Genomic DNA, 19,288 nt, shown 5'->3' with positions numbered 1-19,288 from the left:
ACAAACTCCGACTCCGACTCCAGTTAGTATTTTCCCCACGACTCCGACTCCGACTCCAGCTATTATAGTTTTCACGACTCCGACTCCATCAAGCGAAAATTACCCAGACTCCGACTCCGACTCCACAGCCCTGGTGTGCAGTGTGCACTGTGCATGCCTCTTTTTCACTTCGCCTACTAGGCCAAAATGTGTGTCTGATCCCGAACACTACTCCAAGTCGTTTCGACACCTTCCTATATTTTCATTGTATCGCAGTTTTGTGGTGTTTTGAAATTATGAAAATAATAATAAAACTAATCGATTGATTGATTGAAATCAGACACCTTCGTGGGTCTGTGTAAAGAAGAGGCATGCACAAGGAGCATGCCAAGTGACAAAATGAGGTCATATGCGACGTAGACGAGATCGATAAGTCAGGTCGTTGTCCGGTAAACCAATGATATATATCAGTGGGTAAACTTGAGGTCCGAGTGATATTCATTCAGCTAACTAGCTTTTGTCGATCATTGCTAATTTTGAACCTAAATTTCGGTATGGCTCGAAACGATTACTGGATTTGGATTTGGAATTGAAGTTCGAATTTTGAATCCACATTACGCAATTAGCCAATTACGCAAGCAACCATGCAATGTACGCCGTATTGCCAACGTTGTTATTATGCGTCCTCTGAATTCGATATTAGTTTTAGGGTTGAGATCATAGTTGAGAGAGAGAGAGAGACAGAGTCTTTATTTTCATCGAACCAAAATACATAACAAACGGCGGGTCCGTCTATTTTGTGCATGTCGACTATGTCCCACAAACCCACAAACGGCAGTGATGGTGGTACAGAAAATATGCGTGCACAGTATTCGGTATTAGATAGGAATGATCGATAAGACCGTGAAGGTCATCTAGTCTGATAACACCAGCATCAAACAGGTACACTTGACTCTGAACAGTCTGGCTGTAAAAAAATGTTAACTTAAGAAAGGAAAATAAAAAAAAATTGAACAATGGTAGCAAATGATCAATGAAGGGATGAAGCAATGTCTGGGCGAAGTAGGGTAACAGTGTTAGTGTAACGACAAGAGGTGATCAAGTAGGGCTTTTTTGAATCTATTGAGGAAACTTTAAGATCTCCACCCTTAATCTAGCTAGCGTTAGGGAAGTTTTCGTGGCACTTCTTCGATGGCAGTCAGACATCGAAAAGTGTTCACCATGATCACCGATGAATGTTTTCCATGAACACGAAAAAAAAATTTTAAACGTCAAAATATATTTTTTTTTGTGCCTTTCGAAAGACGAATGTTAGGGTTGGGGTGGGGGGTCTTAGGGTGGGGGAAAGGGGGATATTAGGGTTGTCGGAGGCGATATTAGTGTTAGGATTGGTGGATGGGGATATTAGGGTTGGCGGAGGGGATATTAGTGTTAGGATTGGTGGATATTAGTGTTAGGATTGGTGGATAGGGATATTAGGGTTGGGGTGGGGGGTATTAGGGTGGGGGAAAGGGCGATATTAGGGTTGGCGGAGGGGATATTAGTGTTAGGATTGGTGGATGGGGATATTAGGGTCGACGGAGGGGATATTAGTGTTAGGATTGGTGGATATTAGTGTTAGGATTGGTGGATAGTAATATTAGGGTTGGGGTGGGGGTATTAGGGTGGGGAAAAGGGGGATATTAGGGTTGGCGGAGGGGATATTAGTGTTAGGATTGGTGGATGGGGATATTAGGGTTGGCGGAGGGGATATTAGTGTTAGGATTGGTGGATGGGGATATTAGGGTTGGCGGAGGGGACATTAGTGTTAGGATTGGTGGATGGGGATATTAGGGTTGGCGGAGGGGACATTAGTGTTAGGATTGGTGGATGGGGATATTAGGGTTGGCGGAGGGGACATTAGTGTTAGGATTGGTGGATAGTAATATTAGGGTTGGGGGAGGGGGAGATAGCGTAGTCGTAACGATAAGCGCCCACCAATCTGGCGGACCCGGTTCGATTCCCGTCGGAGGTTTATGTGGGCTCCTCTTCCCTCGCCGTTGCCGCTCTTACGGAGACAAAAAAGACCAACGAAAGAAAGCACTCACAAGGAATGGAAAGAACTAGTAGAAAGGACCGCGGCTTCAATAAGATCAACATCGAAATGAACTGCGACATCGGGCACGGCTTCGATAAGATCAACATAGAAAAGAACTGCGACATCGGGCACTCTAGACCGAGGTGGAAATTAGATTAAAAGGATCGCAACTGCATGCGTGTCGTTCGACATCCTCCTATCTGCTCATTACATCGCATTTTGTCTTATCGCATGTACATTGTGTGTGACTTGTTCAGATGAAACATATAACCCAACGATGAATAATATGATATTATTACTATTAGGGTTGAGGTGGGGAATGTTAGGGTCCATTCATTACATTCAGCACCCATTACCATCCGTTCAAAAGATACATATTTTCCAATTGCCAAGACAGAAAGTATCGAATCTTTCATTCGAGCACGGGGTTAGATCGTTCAGTTCATTACAAAACTGATTCAAATATAAGCGAGTGATTAATATGATGCCTATTGAATCAATAGGTTACGTCAATTCACGCGGAGTCATCATTACAAACGATGGAAAAACATAAGCGGGTGAATTCAAGCCTGCAGGCTCGTGCCGCTAGGACATACTTTGCGATAGGTGATGCTGGAGCAAACTGATGATAATCAGTATGTTGATATTTCATCCTTTCGAATACACGAAAAGATTGCGATTGAACGAAAAAATTGGAAGGTATTGAAACGATATTTAGTAGTCGTTGAAACCGGACATTCGCACACCACACTTCCTGTAGCCATAAGACAGTGTAAAGAGGCACTTACGTCGTTGTAGCCTTGTAGGATGGGCAGTTGGACACTGAATATAAAGTAACAGAAGTGACAACCAGAGATGTCTTGGAACAATATCCCCTTCTTGTGGAGGCACGCTGGGTAAGATCTTGAATCGTAATCTTACATCGATAGTATCAATAGCTAAATTCTTTCCAGATCCTCGAAGAATTGAAAATACTCTGCCATACTGCTGGTTGCATTGAAGACCTTTGTAGAGTTGATCTACCAAGAATAAACGCAGGAAAAGTGTCCAGCTCGGCTCAATGCCTGACAAAATTAGGAAATGTTCCAGATTACATCAGAAAGCTTATGTGTAAGTTGTTTCCATACTACCATTTCTATATTTCATTCAATGGAAAACGCCAAATATTTGATAAGTGCCGTACGTCCTATGGCATCTCTTAGAAAAGGAAGCTAAAATCAACTCAAGTACGAGTAGAAGTAGTCCTTTTGAAAACGTTCTTAAATTACTTGGAGTATAAGTAGCGAAACAGTACAAAGTTTCAACACATAAAAACTATGGAGGAATGGAAGTAGAGGAATATTTCCAGACATAGTACTTCGTCAATTATACTACCTCTGATAGCCACCCTTTAATGTTATCGGATATGTTTTCAATGATCAACTTATGACCTAACATTGAATATTTTACAGACTCTCAAAAACTGGACTGGATGGTTGGCATGCCTACCATTTTTGGTGACAGCTATTTTTGTATCCTCCTTTAAAGGTGGGCCCAGTTTTTACAGTGAATGCACGCATTCATGGAAGAACACGAGCATATGGAATTATAGATAACAATGTCTTGGCGAACGGGACTTAATAATTTCGATTTTCTCGACGGCAAATTGAAAGTTGAAAAGTATCGGGATAGACGTCGTTGAATGACCAGTAGCCAAAACTATTCTTTCAAACTATTGGTAAATATACTCCTACACAACTTGTGAAGCAGACGCAGTACAAATACAGTTGATGCCATGCAGCATTCACAATCAATCCTAATGAGTATTGTATGATACACGATAAATAGCCTATGCGGTATGTATTTTCATGACAAGTTGATTCTGCATGTGTACTAAGTTGTTTCTGCTTGTGTGTACTAACTTTTTGACTTCTTAGGGTGAAGCAGAACGCACTAACACCGTACTGATGCATCATTAGTGGTGTGTTTCACTCATTTCCGCCCGTAGGAAGGGTGTGGAGAAACGATTTGGTACCCGAGTGATGCTGTACCGTAGAACCTTAGCTAACCTATTCCTTGAAATTGACATGATGCTGCCGGCGGCGATTACCAAGTTGAAAAAGTGGCCCTTTACTCTTTTCGAGTTGGTAGCCCCTGCTCTGATATCAATATACCACTATATGTCACTGCATGCACATTGCACCATGCACAATGCACATGTCTGTCTGAGGAGCACTGGAGACGGTACAATTCACGCATTGTTTTGTTAACGAATGAAATATAATAAATGTAGCAAAGCCAACGAAAAAATACAGTGTAAATCATGGATGTAAATAAGTATAAATTCAAACAGGATAGCGAGTGCGAATCTGATTTATCAAATTCTGAAATGGATCGTCGCCGAATTTGAGACGCCACATGAATTCAAATAAGTACGTATCCAGGAGAGTACGATGAGTCCCGCACTCCCGCTTATTTCTCTGTTTCGCTCGGGCCCACATTGATTCAACGTGATTTGTCGTTGCGTGGGAGATCGGGTCCACAAAGTTTAATCTGTGGTTTACTGTGAGATGCTGGTAGCCCAAATTGCTCACCGTATTGTACGCTGCCCAGAGATCTGATATCACAGTCGTTCCGGGCAGGATATAATGTTGTATGATGGGCAAAAGAGTACCAGCATCTCGACTCTCGACTTCCACCAGGAATCCCTCTTTCGATTCAACGTCGATGCCCCCGAACACCCACTGCGTCTTGACCGTTCTTCCAACATTATGTTTTCTGCGGACAAAGGCCGACTCGTCGATTTCAACGACTCTTCCAGGGCCGCCCAATTGAAGTGGATTGTCCACGAAATACTCGGCATATATGTCTCGGACGTAGTTGCGATAGTTACAGATGGTCTCATCGCTAGCGATCCCGCACTCCCGTCTAACATTTTTGTACGACGCCATTTCATACGAGTATAAATACAGCAATTCGATGGTGGTTTGAAGTTGAAATCTGGTCCCCTCGAAAAAACTATTTTTCACAATTTGCAATGTCGTTTTGCAGTCGCGGTCTCGACATTGCCAACGGAATCCGATTTTTGTGCTCCGCTCGTATTCCGCCATATCGCCATTGCATTCGGGGCATCGCATTTGTTTCGCAAGCAGTCCGTGCTGTCGGCACCAAGCAATTGCGCTTGCCTTGTCGATTGTCGCCAAAGTCAGCTCCCTCCAATTTACTTTAGAAAGACTCGGATATACATTCGCCCCCGCCATCATCAACTCAATGTTACTCGGTCAGGGCGGCATGGTATTTAAATACGTACGGTGAACATTGTGACGTGTTTTGTTTTCGATCGCTGGATGAAGCCGAATACAGAGTCAACTAGGGGGCAACGCGGCAGTGAAGACTTTAGTGACTGAAAAACACATCGATGAACTCTCGTCGGTGTCCTTTCAATGACAGCTCTAACCCGTAGTAATAGAGGGTCAAAGGACGAAGGAAATTCTTCCACTTCAAGTTCGAGTACATTTTATCGACACACACTATAGCCTACTGGTTGCATTTTCTGCATACTTCTACTTCTACTTGAACAGTTTTCGATTCAAAACAGGCCTATAATACTGACTTTCTACCAAGTTTGAAGTCGCTACTTGTACTACTTGAGTAGCAACGTTGATTACTCTTATCACCGCTACCCATAGTTGAATGTCTTCTCTGTCACAACTCAAACATATAGGTTGCTAAGGGAATAAATTCTGGTTGCGATCGCATTAGCGCGATCGTTAAACATTTATGTGATATTTGTTACATATCATCCAACAATGTCCTATGTAGCCTACATTTTGTATATTTTCAACGTCACTGTGTTGGGTACCACAGGTCCACAGCCAATGATCCAGAAACGCTGAAAAGTGGTTACGGCAATACGGATTATTAATTATGAAGACGCTCGACTAATGCACGGACAGGGTAGAGCGAGTTAAAGACCATATGATGCCCATATAAACTACGTTTTCTACGTCCGACACACAGTCAGAGTTCAACAGCTTATATATCTTGACTTCAATAGCTATTCATGTGCATTACGTTAATTATTTCACTGAATACTGTTTTTGGTCTCTACGTTTTCAACTTGAAGTTCACATTAAACACGGTTTGTTCCTTGTATAGGTGGAGAAATAGGCGAATAGTATTATGATTGAGGAAAGCGTTCCGCAAAGTACTTCATTTTCCCATATCAGCCCACGCCCGCCATATATGATAGGTTTGTAGATGAACGTATAGTCAGAATAACGATTCGTGTATTGTCAGACCTGGTGTCATAGGTTCACGGCATTGAATAAATGTTGAGTATTGCGAAATCGAGAGACCCGTATGCCGAGTCAACCGGAGGTCAACGCAGCTGCTAAGACAGATTGCTATATTGGTGACCCTGACATCGCACCTGAAATCCATCTAAAGAGAATTGCGTCACTCGGTATCGCCATGCAATTTCAACGCGTATACTTGCAAATTGTTAATTGCTGTATGGAATCGACACGATCTCTACTGTGTATACTTCACAATATTTTGAAGAGTAGTTTTGCCTACTGGTAGTTCAGAGACGTCCAGCCAGATAATTTTGAACTTTCAATTTGCCGTCGAGAAAACCAATATTATTAGGTTGGCAATGAACATTCCAAAGTCCCGTTCACCAAGACATACCGCGCCTTTATCGTGTAGCACGCAATAGACATTAGAATTGACCGTAGCGGTAGCCCAATTACGTTCTATCGACCTAAATATATTATGGACGTATACTATAGATAAGTTTGAATATGTCATTATGCAATATTGGGTTGGCTAGTGCCAATTTTCTGATGACATTCGTTTTCTGTGTGTCACAATGGATTCCGATGAAGATCATCATTCTTCGAAGGGTATATATCGCCTTGCCTCAGTTGGTCGTTCACGTGCTGGCAGAAAGTCCGGTCCACTATAACATTATTAAGGTCAATCTCTATCCCAGCGATGCAAGCCTATATAATCTTGATTCCATTATAGATAATTAACTAACATACGGTAGGTCAGTTATCTCTAATTCCATATGGTCGTGTTAACCATGAATGCGTGTATTGACTTCACCTCTCGATTCGAGACTTTCTATCTATATGTAAAATATATTCGATATTGAAATACGCCGTGGAAATAAGTTTGGGAAAGACATCGCTAAAAGCCTCGAAGGCCATCCCGACAGTCGTCAAGAACGTCCACATTCAAATCTCAATTTGATATATCGGCCCATCATTCCGAAACATGCCACTTCATTAGGCTATCATCCCATCACTTCTGTTACTTTATATTCAGTGTCCAACTGCCCATCCTACAAGGCTACAACGACGTAAGTGCCTGTTTACATTGTCTTATGGCTACAGGAAGTGTGGTGTCCGAATGTCCGGTTTCAACGACTACTAAATATCGTTTCAATACCTTCCAATTTTTTCGTTCAATCGCAATCTTTTCGTGTATTCGAAAGGATGAAATATCAACATACTGAGTATCATCAGTTTGCTCCAGCATCACCTATCGCAAAGTATGTCCTAGAGGCACGAGCCTGCAGGCTTGAATTCACCCGCTTATGTTTTTCCATCGTTTGTAATGATGACTCCGCGTGAATTGACGTAACCTATTGATTCAATAGGCATCATATTAATCACTCGCTTATATTTGAATCAGTTTTGTAATGAACTAGAACGATCTAACCCCGTGCTCGAATGAAAGATTCGATACTTTCTGTCTTGGCAATTGGAAAATATGTATCTTTTGAACGGATGGTAATGGGTGCTGAATGTAATGAATGGACCCTAACATTCCCCACCTCAACCCTAATAGTAATAATATCATATTATTAATCGTTGGGTTATATGTTTCATCTGAACAAGTCACACACAATGTACATGCGATAAGACAAAATGCGATGTAATGAGCAGATAGGAGGATGTCGAACGACACGCATGCAGTTGCGATCCTTTTAATCTAATTTCCACCTCGGTCTAGAGTGCCCGATGTCGAAGTTCTTTTCTATGTTGATCTTATCGAAGCCGTGCCCGATGTCGCAGTTCATTTCGATGTTGATCTTATTGAAGCCGCGGTCCTTTCTACTAGTTCTTTCCATTCCTTGTGAGTGCTTTCTTTCGTTGGTCTTTTTTGTCTCCGTAAGAGCGGCAACGGCGAGGGAAGAGGAGCCCACATAAACCTCCGACGGGAATCGAACCGGGTCCGCCAGATTGGTGGGCGCTTATCGTTACGACTACGCTATCTCCCCCTCCCCCAACCCTAATATTACTATCCACCAATCCTAACACTAATGTCCCCTCCGCCAACCCTAATATCCCCCTTTCCCCCACCCCAACCCTAATATCCCTATCCACCAATCCTAACACTAATATCCACCAATCCTAACACTAATATCCCCTCCGCCAACCCTAATATCCCCATCCACCAATCCTAACACTAATATCCCCTCCGCCAACCCTAATATCCCCCTTTCCCCCACCCTAATACCCCCCATACCCCAACCTTAATATCCCTATCCACCAATCCTAACACTAATATCCACCAATCCTAACACTAATATCCCCTCCGCCAACCCTAATATCCCCATCCACCAATCCTAACACTAATATCCCCTCCGCCAACCCTAATATCCCCCTTTCCCCCACCCTAATACCCCCAATACCCCAACCCTAATATTACTATCCACCAATCCTAACACTAATGTCCCCTCCGCCAACCCTAATATTCCCCTTTCCCCCACCCCAACCCTAATATCCCTATCCACCAATCCTAACACTAATATCCACCAATCCTAACACTAATATCCCCTCCGCCAACCCTAATATCCCCATCCACCAATCCTAACACTAATATCCCCTCCGCCAACCCTAATATCCCCCTTTCCCCCACCCTAATACCCCCCATACCACAACCCTAATATCCCTATCCACCAATCCTAACACTAATATCCCCTCCGCCAACCCTAATATCCCCATCCACCAATCCTAACAATAATATCCCCTCCGCCAACCCTAATATCCCCCTTTCCCCCACCCTAATACCCCCCATACCCCAACCCTAATATTACTATCCACCAATCCTAACACTAATATCCCCTCCGCCAACCCTAATATCCCCATCCACCAATCCTAACACTAATATCGCCTCCGACAACCCTAATATCCCCCTTTCCCCCACCCTAAGACCCCCCACCCCAACCCTAACATTCGTCTTTCGAAAGGCACAAAAAAAAAATATATTTTGACGTTTATAATTTTTTTTCCGTGTTCATGGAAAACATTCATCGGTGATCATGGTGAACACTTTTCGATGTCTGACTGCCATCGAAGAAGTGCCGTTTTCGTCAGGTTTGAGTTAATGAACTGGGCACGATCTGCTTCAGACGAAACTCAAGTCTAATCAGAATTTTTCTGTGGCATCAGATGACGTTATTGATGCAAATCTTCGTCTACAAACCTACATATACCCAGTATAGCTGAAGCCTTAACCTTGAAACATACCAGGCTTGACAGACTTGAAGCATTCGTTATATATGTAGGCCTACGTATAGGCTCGGAATGTCTGACCTCTAGTTAGCTTCTTTTTCTAAATAACACATGTTCAAATGCAAATATCATCGCTGTGCTGTGGAATCATTGCAGCTCGTGAGTCGTGACTGTTTTTGTTTTACATATATCGACTGAATTGAGTCTTTTCTTAGTTTTCATACTCTTTTGGTCATGATTAACTAGAAAACAATGTGAAAATCATAACCATGGCCAAGATGTGGCCGAGAAACAATGAAAATTTTACAAAAACTTGGTTTTCTCTAAATTTAAATTAGAAAAATGAATCTCAAGATGTAGAAAATCTACAAAAAGCTACGTTGATGCTATAGCGATGACATATCGATACTGTTATGCTGAAATATGAATCACAATCAGTTGGCTTTGAAAATTTGTCCTGAGTGTTAGTGATTTGTGGTACATTTATTAAGCCTAATCTTTTCGCCAAACAGGCAACAGCCAACAGGCAACAGGTGATGCGACCAACCTGCTTAGTATGTTGTGTGTCCACCTAGTTGACCAACCTCCCTCGTTCTTTCCATGGTAAATCAGTACGAAACTGGAGTCCATGTGCAGTCGCGAGTGATATTGCTGTTGACTATTGCATTTTGGTTAGGGTTCCGATTATATGTCCTCGTATAAGAGTACTTGGAGGATGCCCAAACGTCCTCTTTTCTCGGAATTTGTCCTCTATTTTTAGAAAAAGTGTCAAAACACCTGCAAAATTTGGACTCTGATGTATTCTACGGCAGGGTTTGTTGAAAATAGAAACGGAAAAATGCCCTGGCGGGTATTTTGGGAGCGAGGTCGGGAAAACGACAATTTTTTAGTCGTCACATGAAGAAACAGGTATTTTGTGAGTAGAGTCAGAGAAATGACCTAATGGTATCTTTTTTTAGTCAACTCAATACTATTACTCGAACAAATTTCCAAATCACCGGTGTTATAGCTTTTAAAACGTTTAAAAAGTGTTGGTCGACGGTCATTATGGCCTGTGCACATTTGATTAGCCAAAATAAACCCATTTCTAGTGTTATGATGACTGTGTAATGAAAATATCCTTTTCTATGTATTTTTCATGTCTCTCAAGGCAATCACTATATGTTACGTGACTTACGTGCGTCGTTACTTGCCAATATATCAAATATGGTGAAGGACAAACAACGGAAGATATACACAGCCACTGAAGATGCTCTTACAAAAGGCAGGACACCCGCCAAAGTGAAGAGATACAAGAAACTTTCGGTAAAGTCGAGAATATCTGATGCTCATTGTGAACGATTTTCGTCGATACATCTTGTTGGCAAACAGCATTTGAAGACTTTAATCAACGTTACGGATCCCTTGATTCTACATGGAAAGTGTAGGGACTATCGAGGAGCATGTCCTGAAAAAGTTTACGACAAAAGTTTGCCTCGATTGCTTCAAAACGATGGCATTAAAGACGGTTATTGTGAAAATGATGCAAAGACAGCTGAGAGTTCTAATTCCACAGTCAACTTTACAGTTAATCGTGACTTGTGTACTTTGAATTCTAGTAATGAGAAGAAAAAAGGACCTTCGATACTATCCGGCGTTACCGTTGCTATGGACTGTGAGATGGTAGAGTGCGTTGACAATTACAATGCCCTCGCGAGGTGTAGTATCGTAAATTATGACGGTGACGTTTTGTTAGATGTCTACGTGCAGCAAACCTCTCCCGTTGTAGACTATCGATATAAGCACAGTGGTATTAGCGCAAAGATCTTGCGGGACAATCCCTGCGTTACGCGGGTAGAAGCGAGATATCAGGTGAAGAAGTTAATCGAAGGCAAAATACTCGTGGGGCACTCGTTACAAAATGACTTTCGGACACTTGGTATTGATCACCCCGCTCTTTTTACTATCGATTTGGGATCGGATGAGTTGCAGGCTATGCTGCGAACATTGCTGCCTGTTTCGAGCCGCAAATCCAGTTTGGAATTCCTAGCTCGCACTTACCTCAATAAAAGGATACAAGTCGGTCGACACTGTTCTGTGGAAGACAGTATCGCCACTATGGAAATTTTCAAGTTTGTCGAACGGCTGTGGGTCGAACAGAACGAATTTGTCGTTTCCTCAATAACTGAGTTTAACAGCGACTCGTATTTTGATGACGAGTATTGGCCACCTGATATGGAAAATGAATGATGAAATTTGAAATCTGTTAATGACTGACTGAACTCTAGCGCTTGGCACAATGATTCGAGTACAGGTACTCTAACCTGAATTGAGTATTTATTCCTATGATTCGAGTCGTATTATCATTATTTTTGAGTACTGATACTGGCACTAAGCCATAAATTATTCACCAGAATTATAGTATGGACACTATTTTCCACTGTGGTGGGACCCTTTGAACTGTGGCTGATCGTATTGCATAGGGTTACCATACATCCTCCTTTGAAAGGATCTGTCCTCTTTCAGTTGATTGAAAATGTCCTTCAAGGACTCCTAAATGTCCTCCTTGTTGGTAGGGCTGGGCACAATGATTCGAGTACTGGAATCTGAATAGAGTTCTAATTTTAATGATTCGAGTCGAGTAGTAAAAACCGATTTTTTCGAGTACTGAAATTATGCGCTCCTCGCAACTGCAAGTTAATTTACAAACGAGAATTATTGTTTTGATACCATTTTCCTCCGAGCAAACCTCGATTGGCCGTGCCGCAGCATACGAGTACAAAGCTATGAACGTTACTGGAAATAGCACATTTTCGAATTCATGATCATCCCACAACATTGTCAAGAAGTGCGATGGAATCAGTAGGCTATGGTCGGAAAAATACCTAAGTATCTTTAATGTGACGGATAACAGGCATTATGTTCTTTGTGGTGGCTCAAAAGGTAGCCTACATATTTGAACTTTCATATGGTACATTGGCCTATGTTGTGACGTCATAATCAGTCATACTCGAATACTCGACTCGAAGCGTTATACGTGATTCAGAATCGAATCACTCAGGTTATCGATTTTGCCCAGCCCTACTTGTTGGCAATTTGTCCTGCTTTACAGATTTTACAGCTAGATCATTCATCAGATTTTACAGGTTGATCATTGAAGCCGTCTTCTTATAAATGTGGTTGTGTGATTATATCATGGGTCCCAAGTAATATGAAATCGCTCTTATCCTATACGGATGTATGTGTTCAGTACTATTACCATGGTTGATTTGTATTGTCTGTTGGGTTGCAATGATAGATTTATCCTAATCAACCATGTCTATGAACATGGTCGTTCAAAATTTTGATTACCTGTAGTAGAATTGTGATCGCACACATTTGAACTACAATCTATGCTGACTTTCTGTGCCTGCCTAGTTAATCAGCGACGTCACAATCATTTTCGTTTTATTTCTCTCAACGACAGGCTGGATAGTAAAAATCAGTTTGGTTGATGAAACCTAGTGCGTGAGTCTTATTGTTAAGGCATGCATCCCAATCTTTCTCCACATCTTCACACTGATGAATGTAATGAGAAAATCCAAGCTTTGCTGGAGTGTAGATTGAAGGTACGAAGATGTGGAATAGTCTTTGTAAAAATGAAATATTTCAAGGTGTATTTTTATAGAACCGATTTCGTCAGTACTTTGGCGCTTGCAACAAAGAGGATGATGCCATGCTGGCTTGTTTTCGAAGAGAGGTGGGGAGTTAATTTTACTTGTCTGATTGGCTTGTGTATCAATTTACTGGATCCTCATTTCCCACTGCAAAGGAGGTAATATAACGTAAAATGATAAGTTCACCGACAGTGCAAACATCTGCAATATAAACGAAATGCAGGTTGCAAAAATTTTTCGACTTGGTAAATAAGTTTGACAATTTTTAGACCTAGCGCTATAATTTTGACAAAATTCCAACTTTCTTTGGCCCCCAGCAGGGTTGTAACCAAGTGACAAGTCAATCTCACTTTTATAGTTTGACTCCAGTCGAGTTGAGTCATTTTCAATTCACCACCGAGTCCAAGTCAGCGAGCGGAGGGTCGAGTCCGAGTCGTGGCATTATTACTCGAGTCCAAGTCGTTGTGTTGACTGAGCACTCGGTTTACAGGTTAAGTAAAAAACCCACTTTTTATAACTTTGTTTGGTGATATCAAATGGTTCGCATTTATAATATACTAATTTTCCTCACTTTTAGCAGTTTCTGGTCGCATTTTCAAGAACCAGTACCAATAGACCAAATATCAATACGGTACTGTGGTTACTTTACTGCTATTTGAAGTTACAATGAAATGTTGGTCTTGGCTGTAGGAGTCTCGAGTCATATGACCTGGTTCGAGTCATGCGCAATGACTCTAGTTCAAGTCGAGTCAATACACAGATTGACTCAAGTCGAGTCGACTCATTTCCTTATTTTGAGAAAATGGCTCGAGTCATCAGAAAATCGTGACTCGAGTCATTACAACGCTGGCCCAGTACCCAGCAGGGCTGTAATGACTGGGGTCATGACTCGACTCTAGTTATGATTTTCTGATGACTCGACTTGACTCGAGTCATTTTCTCAAAATACGGAAATGACTCGACTTGGACTCGAGTCATTGCGCATGACTCGAACCAAGTCATACGACTCGAGACTCAGACGGCCATGTCTGACATTTCATTGTAATTTCGAAGAATAGTATTGTAACCACACCATTGGCATTTCGTCTGGTACTTGAAATGCGACCAGAAACTGCTAAAAGTGGGGAAAATTAGTTTATTATAAATGCGAACCATTGGACATCAGCATACAGAGATGTAAAAAGTGGATTTACCAATGTCTTGGACTAGGACTCATAATGCCATGACCCGGTGGTGAATTGAAAATGACTCGAGTTAAAACTATAAAAGTGAGATTGACTTGTGACTCGGAGCCTTGTGACTTGGTTACAACCCTGGTACGCAGCCCTAGTTAGGAGTACGGTTAGGAACTTACGGTCATGTTTTGAACTTGAACGCGAGCTTTGAGACACCACAAAAATCATTCATATCGGCACATGCGACTCGGCAGTCTGTTAATTTCGATATGATTATTTTCCTTTCATGCTGCTGATGTAAGCACTGCAATTGGTAGCGGTACGATGACGGCGTATATCGTGATGAGCAGTTATCTGCGTTGAGTTAGCCGGACTTTCATTTTTCGTAATCTGCCCGCACACACTGCAATGCGTTTCATTTTTCGTACTTCGTAAATTGTTCGTAATGCGTTTTAGAGCGAAGGCAGACGGCAAAGAAATTTCGCAACGTCGCGGAAAAATCAGAAGTATCGTTCGACAATCGACTTAGGAAAGTGGAATTGGAAGGAGGAGCAGGACTCGAAGTAGCTCATCGCGCCTGTTTGTAACGAATGCGTGCGGTCGCCCACAATGTACATTGTACAGTGCATGGAATCGGCCTGTGAACAAGCAGACGAGGGTCTTTTAGATTTGAGGATTGCGATGTCACCCCTTAACTAGTCCGGTTCACCCACCCACTATCTGAGCATGAACTGGTTTCTAGATCTTTCGGATGCAGATGTAGCCTGAATTTCACGGCTGCGTACTGGTATCGAACAGCATGTGCCCTGGGATAACCGGGATTTGAAATTCAATCGGGTTGTGTATTTTCGGCAGTCCGAGATGGCATGTCAGTTATGACGTCGCGGCTTTGCTTTGAAATCCATAATCGAGAGGGGGCGGTCGTCATTCCGTGCCGTAGATGGTTGATCTTCGTGACCTCTGACCTGGCTATTTGTTTTGGTAGACGTGCACGTTGAAAACGATAAAGTTTAGCAACGATTAGAAGTGAGATATATGCTGTTTATAATGTTTCTTATACGTACCTCAATGAAGTGTTGTTTCGTGGATTGCGGGGAGCGGGTTCCAGTATATCAGTGGTTCTAAACTGGTTGTCCAAACGAGGATTTTGAGTTGGATCTAGTTTGCCCGACTGACAGACAATTCAGTTTTGTTTGTCACTTCCACAAAAATGTTTTTCGCATGCCAAGTTTATACTCTTGAAACATATAGCCGGTATTTCATCCAAGAACGTCTGTCAATAAATGTGGTAAGTATGGCTGTTCAAAAATAACTGTTTTTTCGGATTCCAGCCATTCACTAATTAAATTGTCAGGTCACCCTAAAAACGCTGCATACCAAATTTGGTTCAATTCTAACAAGTATAAGCCAGAGCAGGGGTGCCAGTGTTAGCGCACTCTAGCTACTGCAAAAACTACAACGTCAGGCCCTTCGTATCGAAGCTCGTGTCCCAAGGGAGCCAGGTTGTGCGTCCCACAAATCACTGCTCAAAATATTCGGTGTCCTATTAACATTAAATATATGCGTCAACAAGAAATTGCAAAGTTTTATCAGCTGCCTTGCGGTCACTGCCCCGAAAATTTCGATGACTTCTTTATATCAGAATCAAAAGAGCATAACACACCCGCGCGTACTCGTCGCCCAACTATCATATGGTCGACAGGAAATATCATATCGCTCTATCAAATATGCCGGACCGGATTTGTGTAACACAGTGGTTCCCAACCTTTTTCCACCCACGTACCATTTTGAGGTTTTATGCAGTGCTCGCGTACCACCTATATAAACAAATTCTAATAAACTAGGCAGGGGTGTCAAACATAATGGCCCGCCAGACGATTTTATTAGGCCCGCATGGCAATTCTGAGTACATTGAAAAATATTATATTATCCATCACATCCACAGTAGTAAACCAAATTACAAAGTCCGCGTTGACAGTTAAATATCTTGTATTCATCACAACGCATACGCAGGGATAACGCCAGATTATGACTAAAGCAGGGGTGGCCCACCGTTTTGCCATTCACATTTCGACCACTCGTGTAGCCTACGGCTGCATTCCAGGGCACAGTCGTAATGAACGAGCTGGACGCCAAATACCCAGGTTAAGGTGTCTATGTCCATTTCTGGTAAACTCCGGACTAATCTATTTAATGGTAGGCTTACTATGCGCACCAAAATCGCCAGTGGTCACTGGTAATGTTAAGGATGGAAGTGCTCATAGTCGCGCGAAGCGCGAAAAAAAATCAGATTCACCGATAAATTTCGTCATTGATATTAATAGTTTTACATATTACCATCAAACATTTATCCTTTCTCATCCCGTGTGATCAGATTCACTGGTATAAAGACTAAAGTTGATGTAGGGATGGTTTCGAAAATTTAACGCAAGTTATAAATTATGATGCATCTTCGGGTGGGCCAATTGGTATTAGTAACTTCGTAGCAAGCAGTTATTTCTTGACCTCCCATCAGGATTTTTAGTATAGTGAGGAGCACACGATTCCGAGCTGATATTTTCATGTGAGGCGCATCATTTTCCATTGATGTTCGCATCTGTATTGTGGGGCTCTGATTAAAATCGAAAAACGTAGTCGCATTGAATCGCGCCCAGCGCGAAGAAAATTTCAAGATTAATTAAAATCTTTCAAGAAATCGGGAGTCAATTCGTAAATCCGAATTGCATGTCTACGGCCGCACAAATTCCCTCTTACGGCCTTAGGTAGGCCACCCCTGAACTAAAGCAAAGGGAACACTGAAATATGTCTACTTCTATCGCCGGTAATGCCATTGTATTCAACCGGACAAACATCGTATTTTCGCCAATTTCATTGCTCGCAAATAATGGTGTTGCGACTCGGTAGAATGAAACCCCTACGATCCGTGTATTATCTATATATGATTGATAATAAAGTATTCCAGCGAGAAGCAACGGCACGAGGCAACATTTTGGATTCAGTTGACTGGTTCGGCCCGCGAGCGATTTCATGACTTCGATCCGGCCCGCGATTCAATTTGAGTTTGACACCCCTGAACTAGGCATTATCACCCAGGGTTGATGGGATGTATGGGATTGTTTTTTCAACACCAGTCACAAGAAGAACAAGATAATGAAATATCAACACACATTCAAAAGTCAATTTATTAAATGCGATTGCTGCATTTGTTTATTTTCCACTAGCTTGTCGATGCGTGATATACGTTTGCTTACAGTGCATCGAAAGTCATGTATGGGCGCAACAAGTCGGTTTCGTTTCTTCGAGTTGATAGTCATCAGGGATGAAAATCCTTGCTCGCATTTCCACGTGTAAGGGAAAATTAGCATCTGATGGGGAATAGCGGGAGACGACGGCTTCAAAAAACTCAAAATCAATCTTACCTGAACTAGTAACTCCCTTCGGTCGAAAATAAACAGAATGTACTCGCGTACCACCTGGAAGACCTTCGCGTACCACTAGTGGTACGCGTACCACAGGTTGGGAACCACTGGTGTAACAGTATCTCACCGGCTATCAGACAGTCATCGAGCATCTCCACAATCAAATCGAAATACAAGCAATTTCTACTGAATCAATATTAGTCAGCCCTCAAGTTTACCGGACCACACGACCTGACATCGATCTCGCCTTCCGTCACATGCGACCTCATTTTGTTGCTTGTCTTTTTGTATCAGGGATATCTAGAAACTAGATATCTAGATATCTAGATATCCCTGTTTTGTATTATCATATTTTACTCTCCATCTAGTGTGCAATGTTCATGTCTACTCTTTACATCGCCTAGGCCAGAGTGTGTGTGTGATTTCAAAGACTAGGCTACTACAAGTCGTTTCGACACCTTCCTATCATTTCATTGTATCGCAGTTTTGTGGTGTTTTGAATTGAAGTCTAATATACAATTGATATTGATAAGTTATGTCCTTACCATAGTATTTTTTAATTTATTGATGGCGCGAAAGCATGACCTCGCGGTCCATGCATTTTGAAAGGTTTCAATTGGTAAACATCTCAGAAAGTGAAACGATGTTTCTTTTGAATTCTCTAAAGTTGCTGACGATTACCCCTGCACTGTGAACTTTTTTCATATATAACAATTTTCGCCTCATTATAACATCTTTGATTGAAATCTATTGCATTTCAACTGCGGCCACTCTATGCATGGTGCTGGCAGCATAAAAAAAAACACTAAACGAACGTACACCTTGACAATCTCAAAAATTTTACTTGCTTCGTTACAGAAGTTTTCTCGAAATATCCAGCTTTCCGCTTGTGAATATTTAGTGACTCCCTGCTGCGAGCTTGACCCGCAATCACACAACATCAAGAGTGACATACACTACATGGAGGTAGCCAGCGAATGATGCTTAACCAATCAATGAAATGGATATCGTTGTCTGATGTAAAACATCTAGCAGGCATACGGGGTCAATCTTGATTTCATATGTTTGTTGTGTCATAAAAACCAAATCCGTGCGATTGGGGAGTTTGCTATATACTGCTGTATAACTTGCTTAAGGGGTAATATCGGTAGCAAGTAGCCTACAGAAACCCGTTTGACACGTGGCAATACTCAGACGCCGAATACATTGTCCGATCTTTCCTTGACCGTGAAGGCGTAAGCTTATTCCCTTGGAAGTCCTTGTCGAATTTGTTTACAAAGCGACGAAAGATATTGATTTATGGGATTATTATGTCATTTGATTGCCCTAGTTCATTGATAGATTGGCGACGTTTAAAACGTCAATACGTACTTCAGCATTGCGGCATTATTTATATATTGTAGAAGCGTATTTAAGAGATATGGCTTGGTTATGACGGTCAGCATTGTATGTCCTGGAGGTAAAGCTAAGCTAGGCTACAATCAGCAGATCTATG

The 19,288-nt window shown here is 42.0% G+C and overlaps 2 protein-coding genes across 3 annotated transcripts; both read left to right on the top strand.

Annotated features, from left to right (window-relative positions):
- The first annotated feature begins 9,111 nt into the window (after positions 1-9,111).
- On the top strand, positions 9,112-13,009 carry LOC145442855 (apoptosis-enhancing nuclease-like). 2 transcript variants are annotated; one of them, XM_080320886.1, is made up of 2 exons: positions 9,112-10,869; positions 10,936-13,009. In XM_080320886.1, the coding sequence occupies exons 1-2, from the start codon at positions 10,726-10,728 to the stop codon at positions 11,791-11,793; spliced, it is 1,002 nt and encodes a 333-aa protein (XP_080177012.1). In that variant the 5' UTR covers positions 9,112-10,725; the 3' UTR covers positions 11,794-13,009. The 2 variants fall into 2 exon arrangements, with proteins under 2 accessions (XP_080177012.1, XP_080177011.1); XM_080320885.1 differs by having other exon boundaries at positions 9,113-10,473; positions 10,715-13,009.
- LOC145442945 (COX assembly mitochondrial protein 2 homolog) lies at positions 12,990-15,443 on the top strand. The gene is made up of 3 exons (XM_080320994.1): positions 12,990-13,151; positions 13,211-13,282; positions 14,831-15,443. The coding sequence occupies exons 1-3, from the start codon at positions 13,071-13,073 to the stop codon at positions 14,939-14,941; spliced, it is 264 nt and encodes an 87-aa protein (XP_080177120.1). The 5' UTR covers positions 12,990-13,070; the 3' UTR covers positions 14,942-15,443.
- The last annotated feature ends 3,845 nt before the right edge of the window (positions 15,444-19,288 follow it).

The sequence above is a fragment of the Botryllus schlosseri genome, chromosome 7 (assembly GCF_051294905.1).
Source record: "Botryllus schlosseri isolate E-star chromosome 7, Bs_hap1, whole genome shotgun sequence".
Classification (NCBI taxonomy): Eukaryota; Metazoa; Chordata; class Ascidiacea; order Stolidobranchia; family Styelidae; genus Botryllus; species Botryllus schlosseri.
Note: the sequence above shows the minus strand (reverse complement) of the source record. Positions and strands in the feature narration are given on the sequence as shown.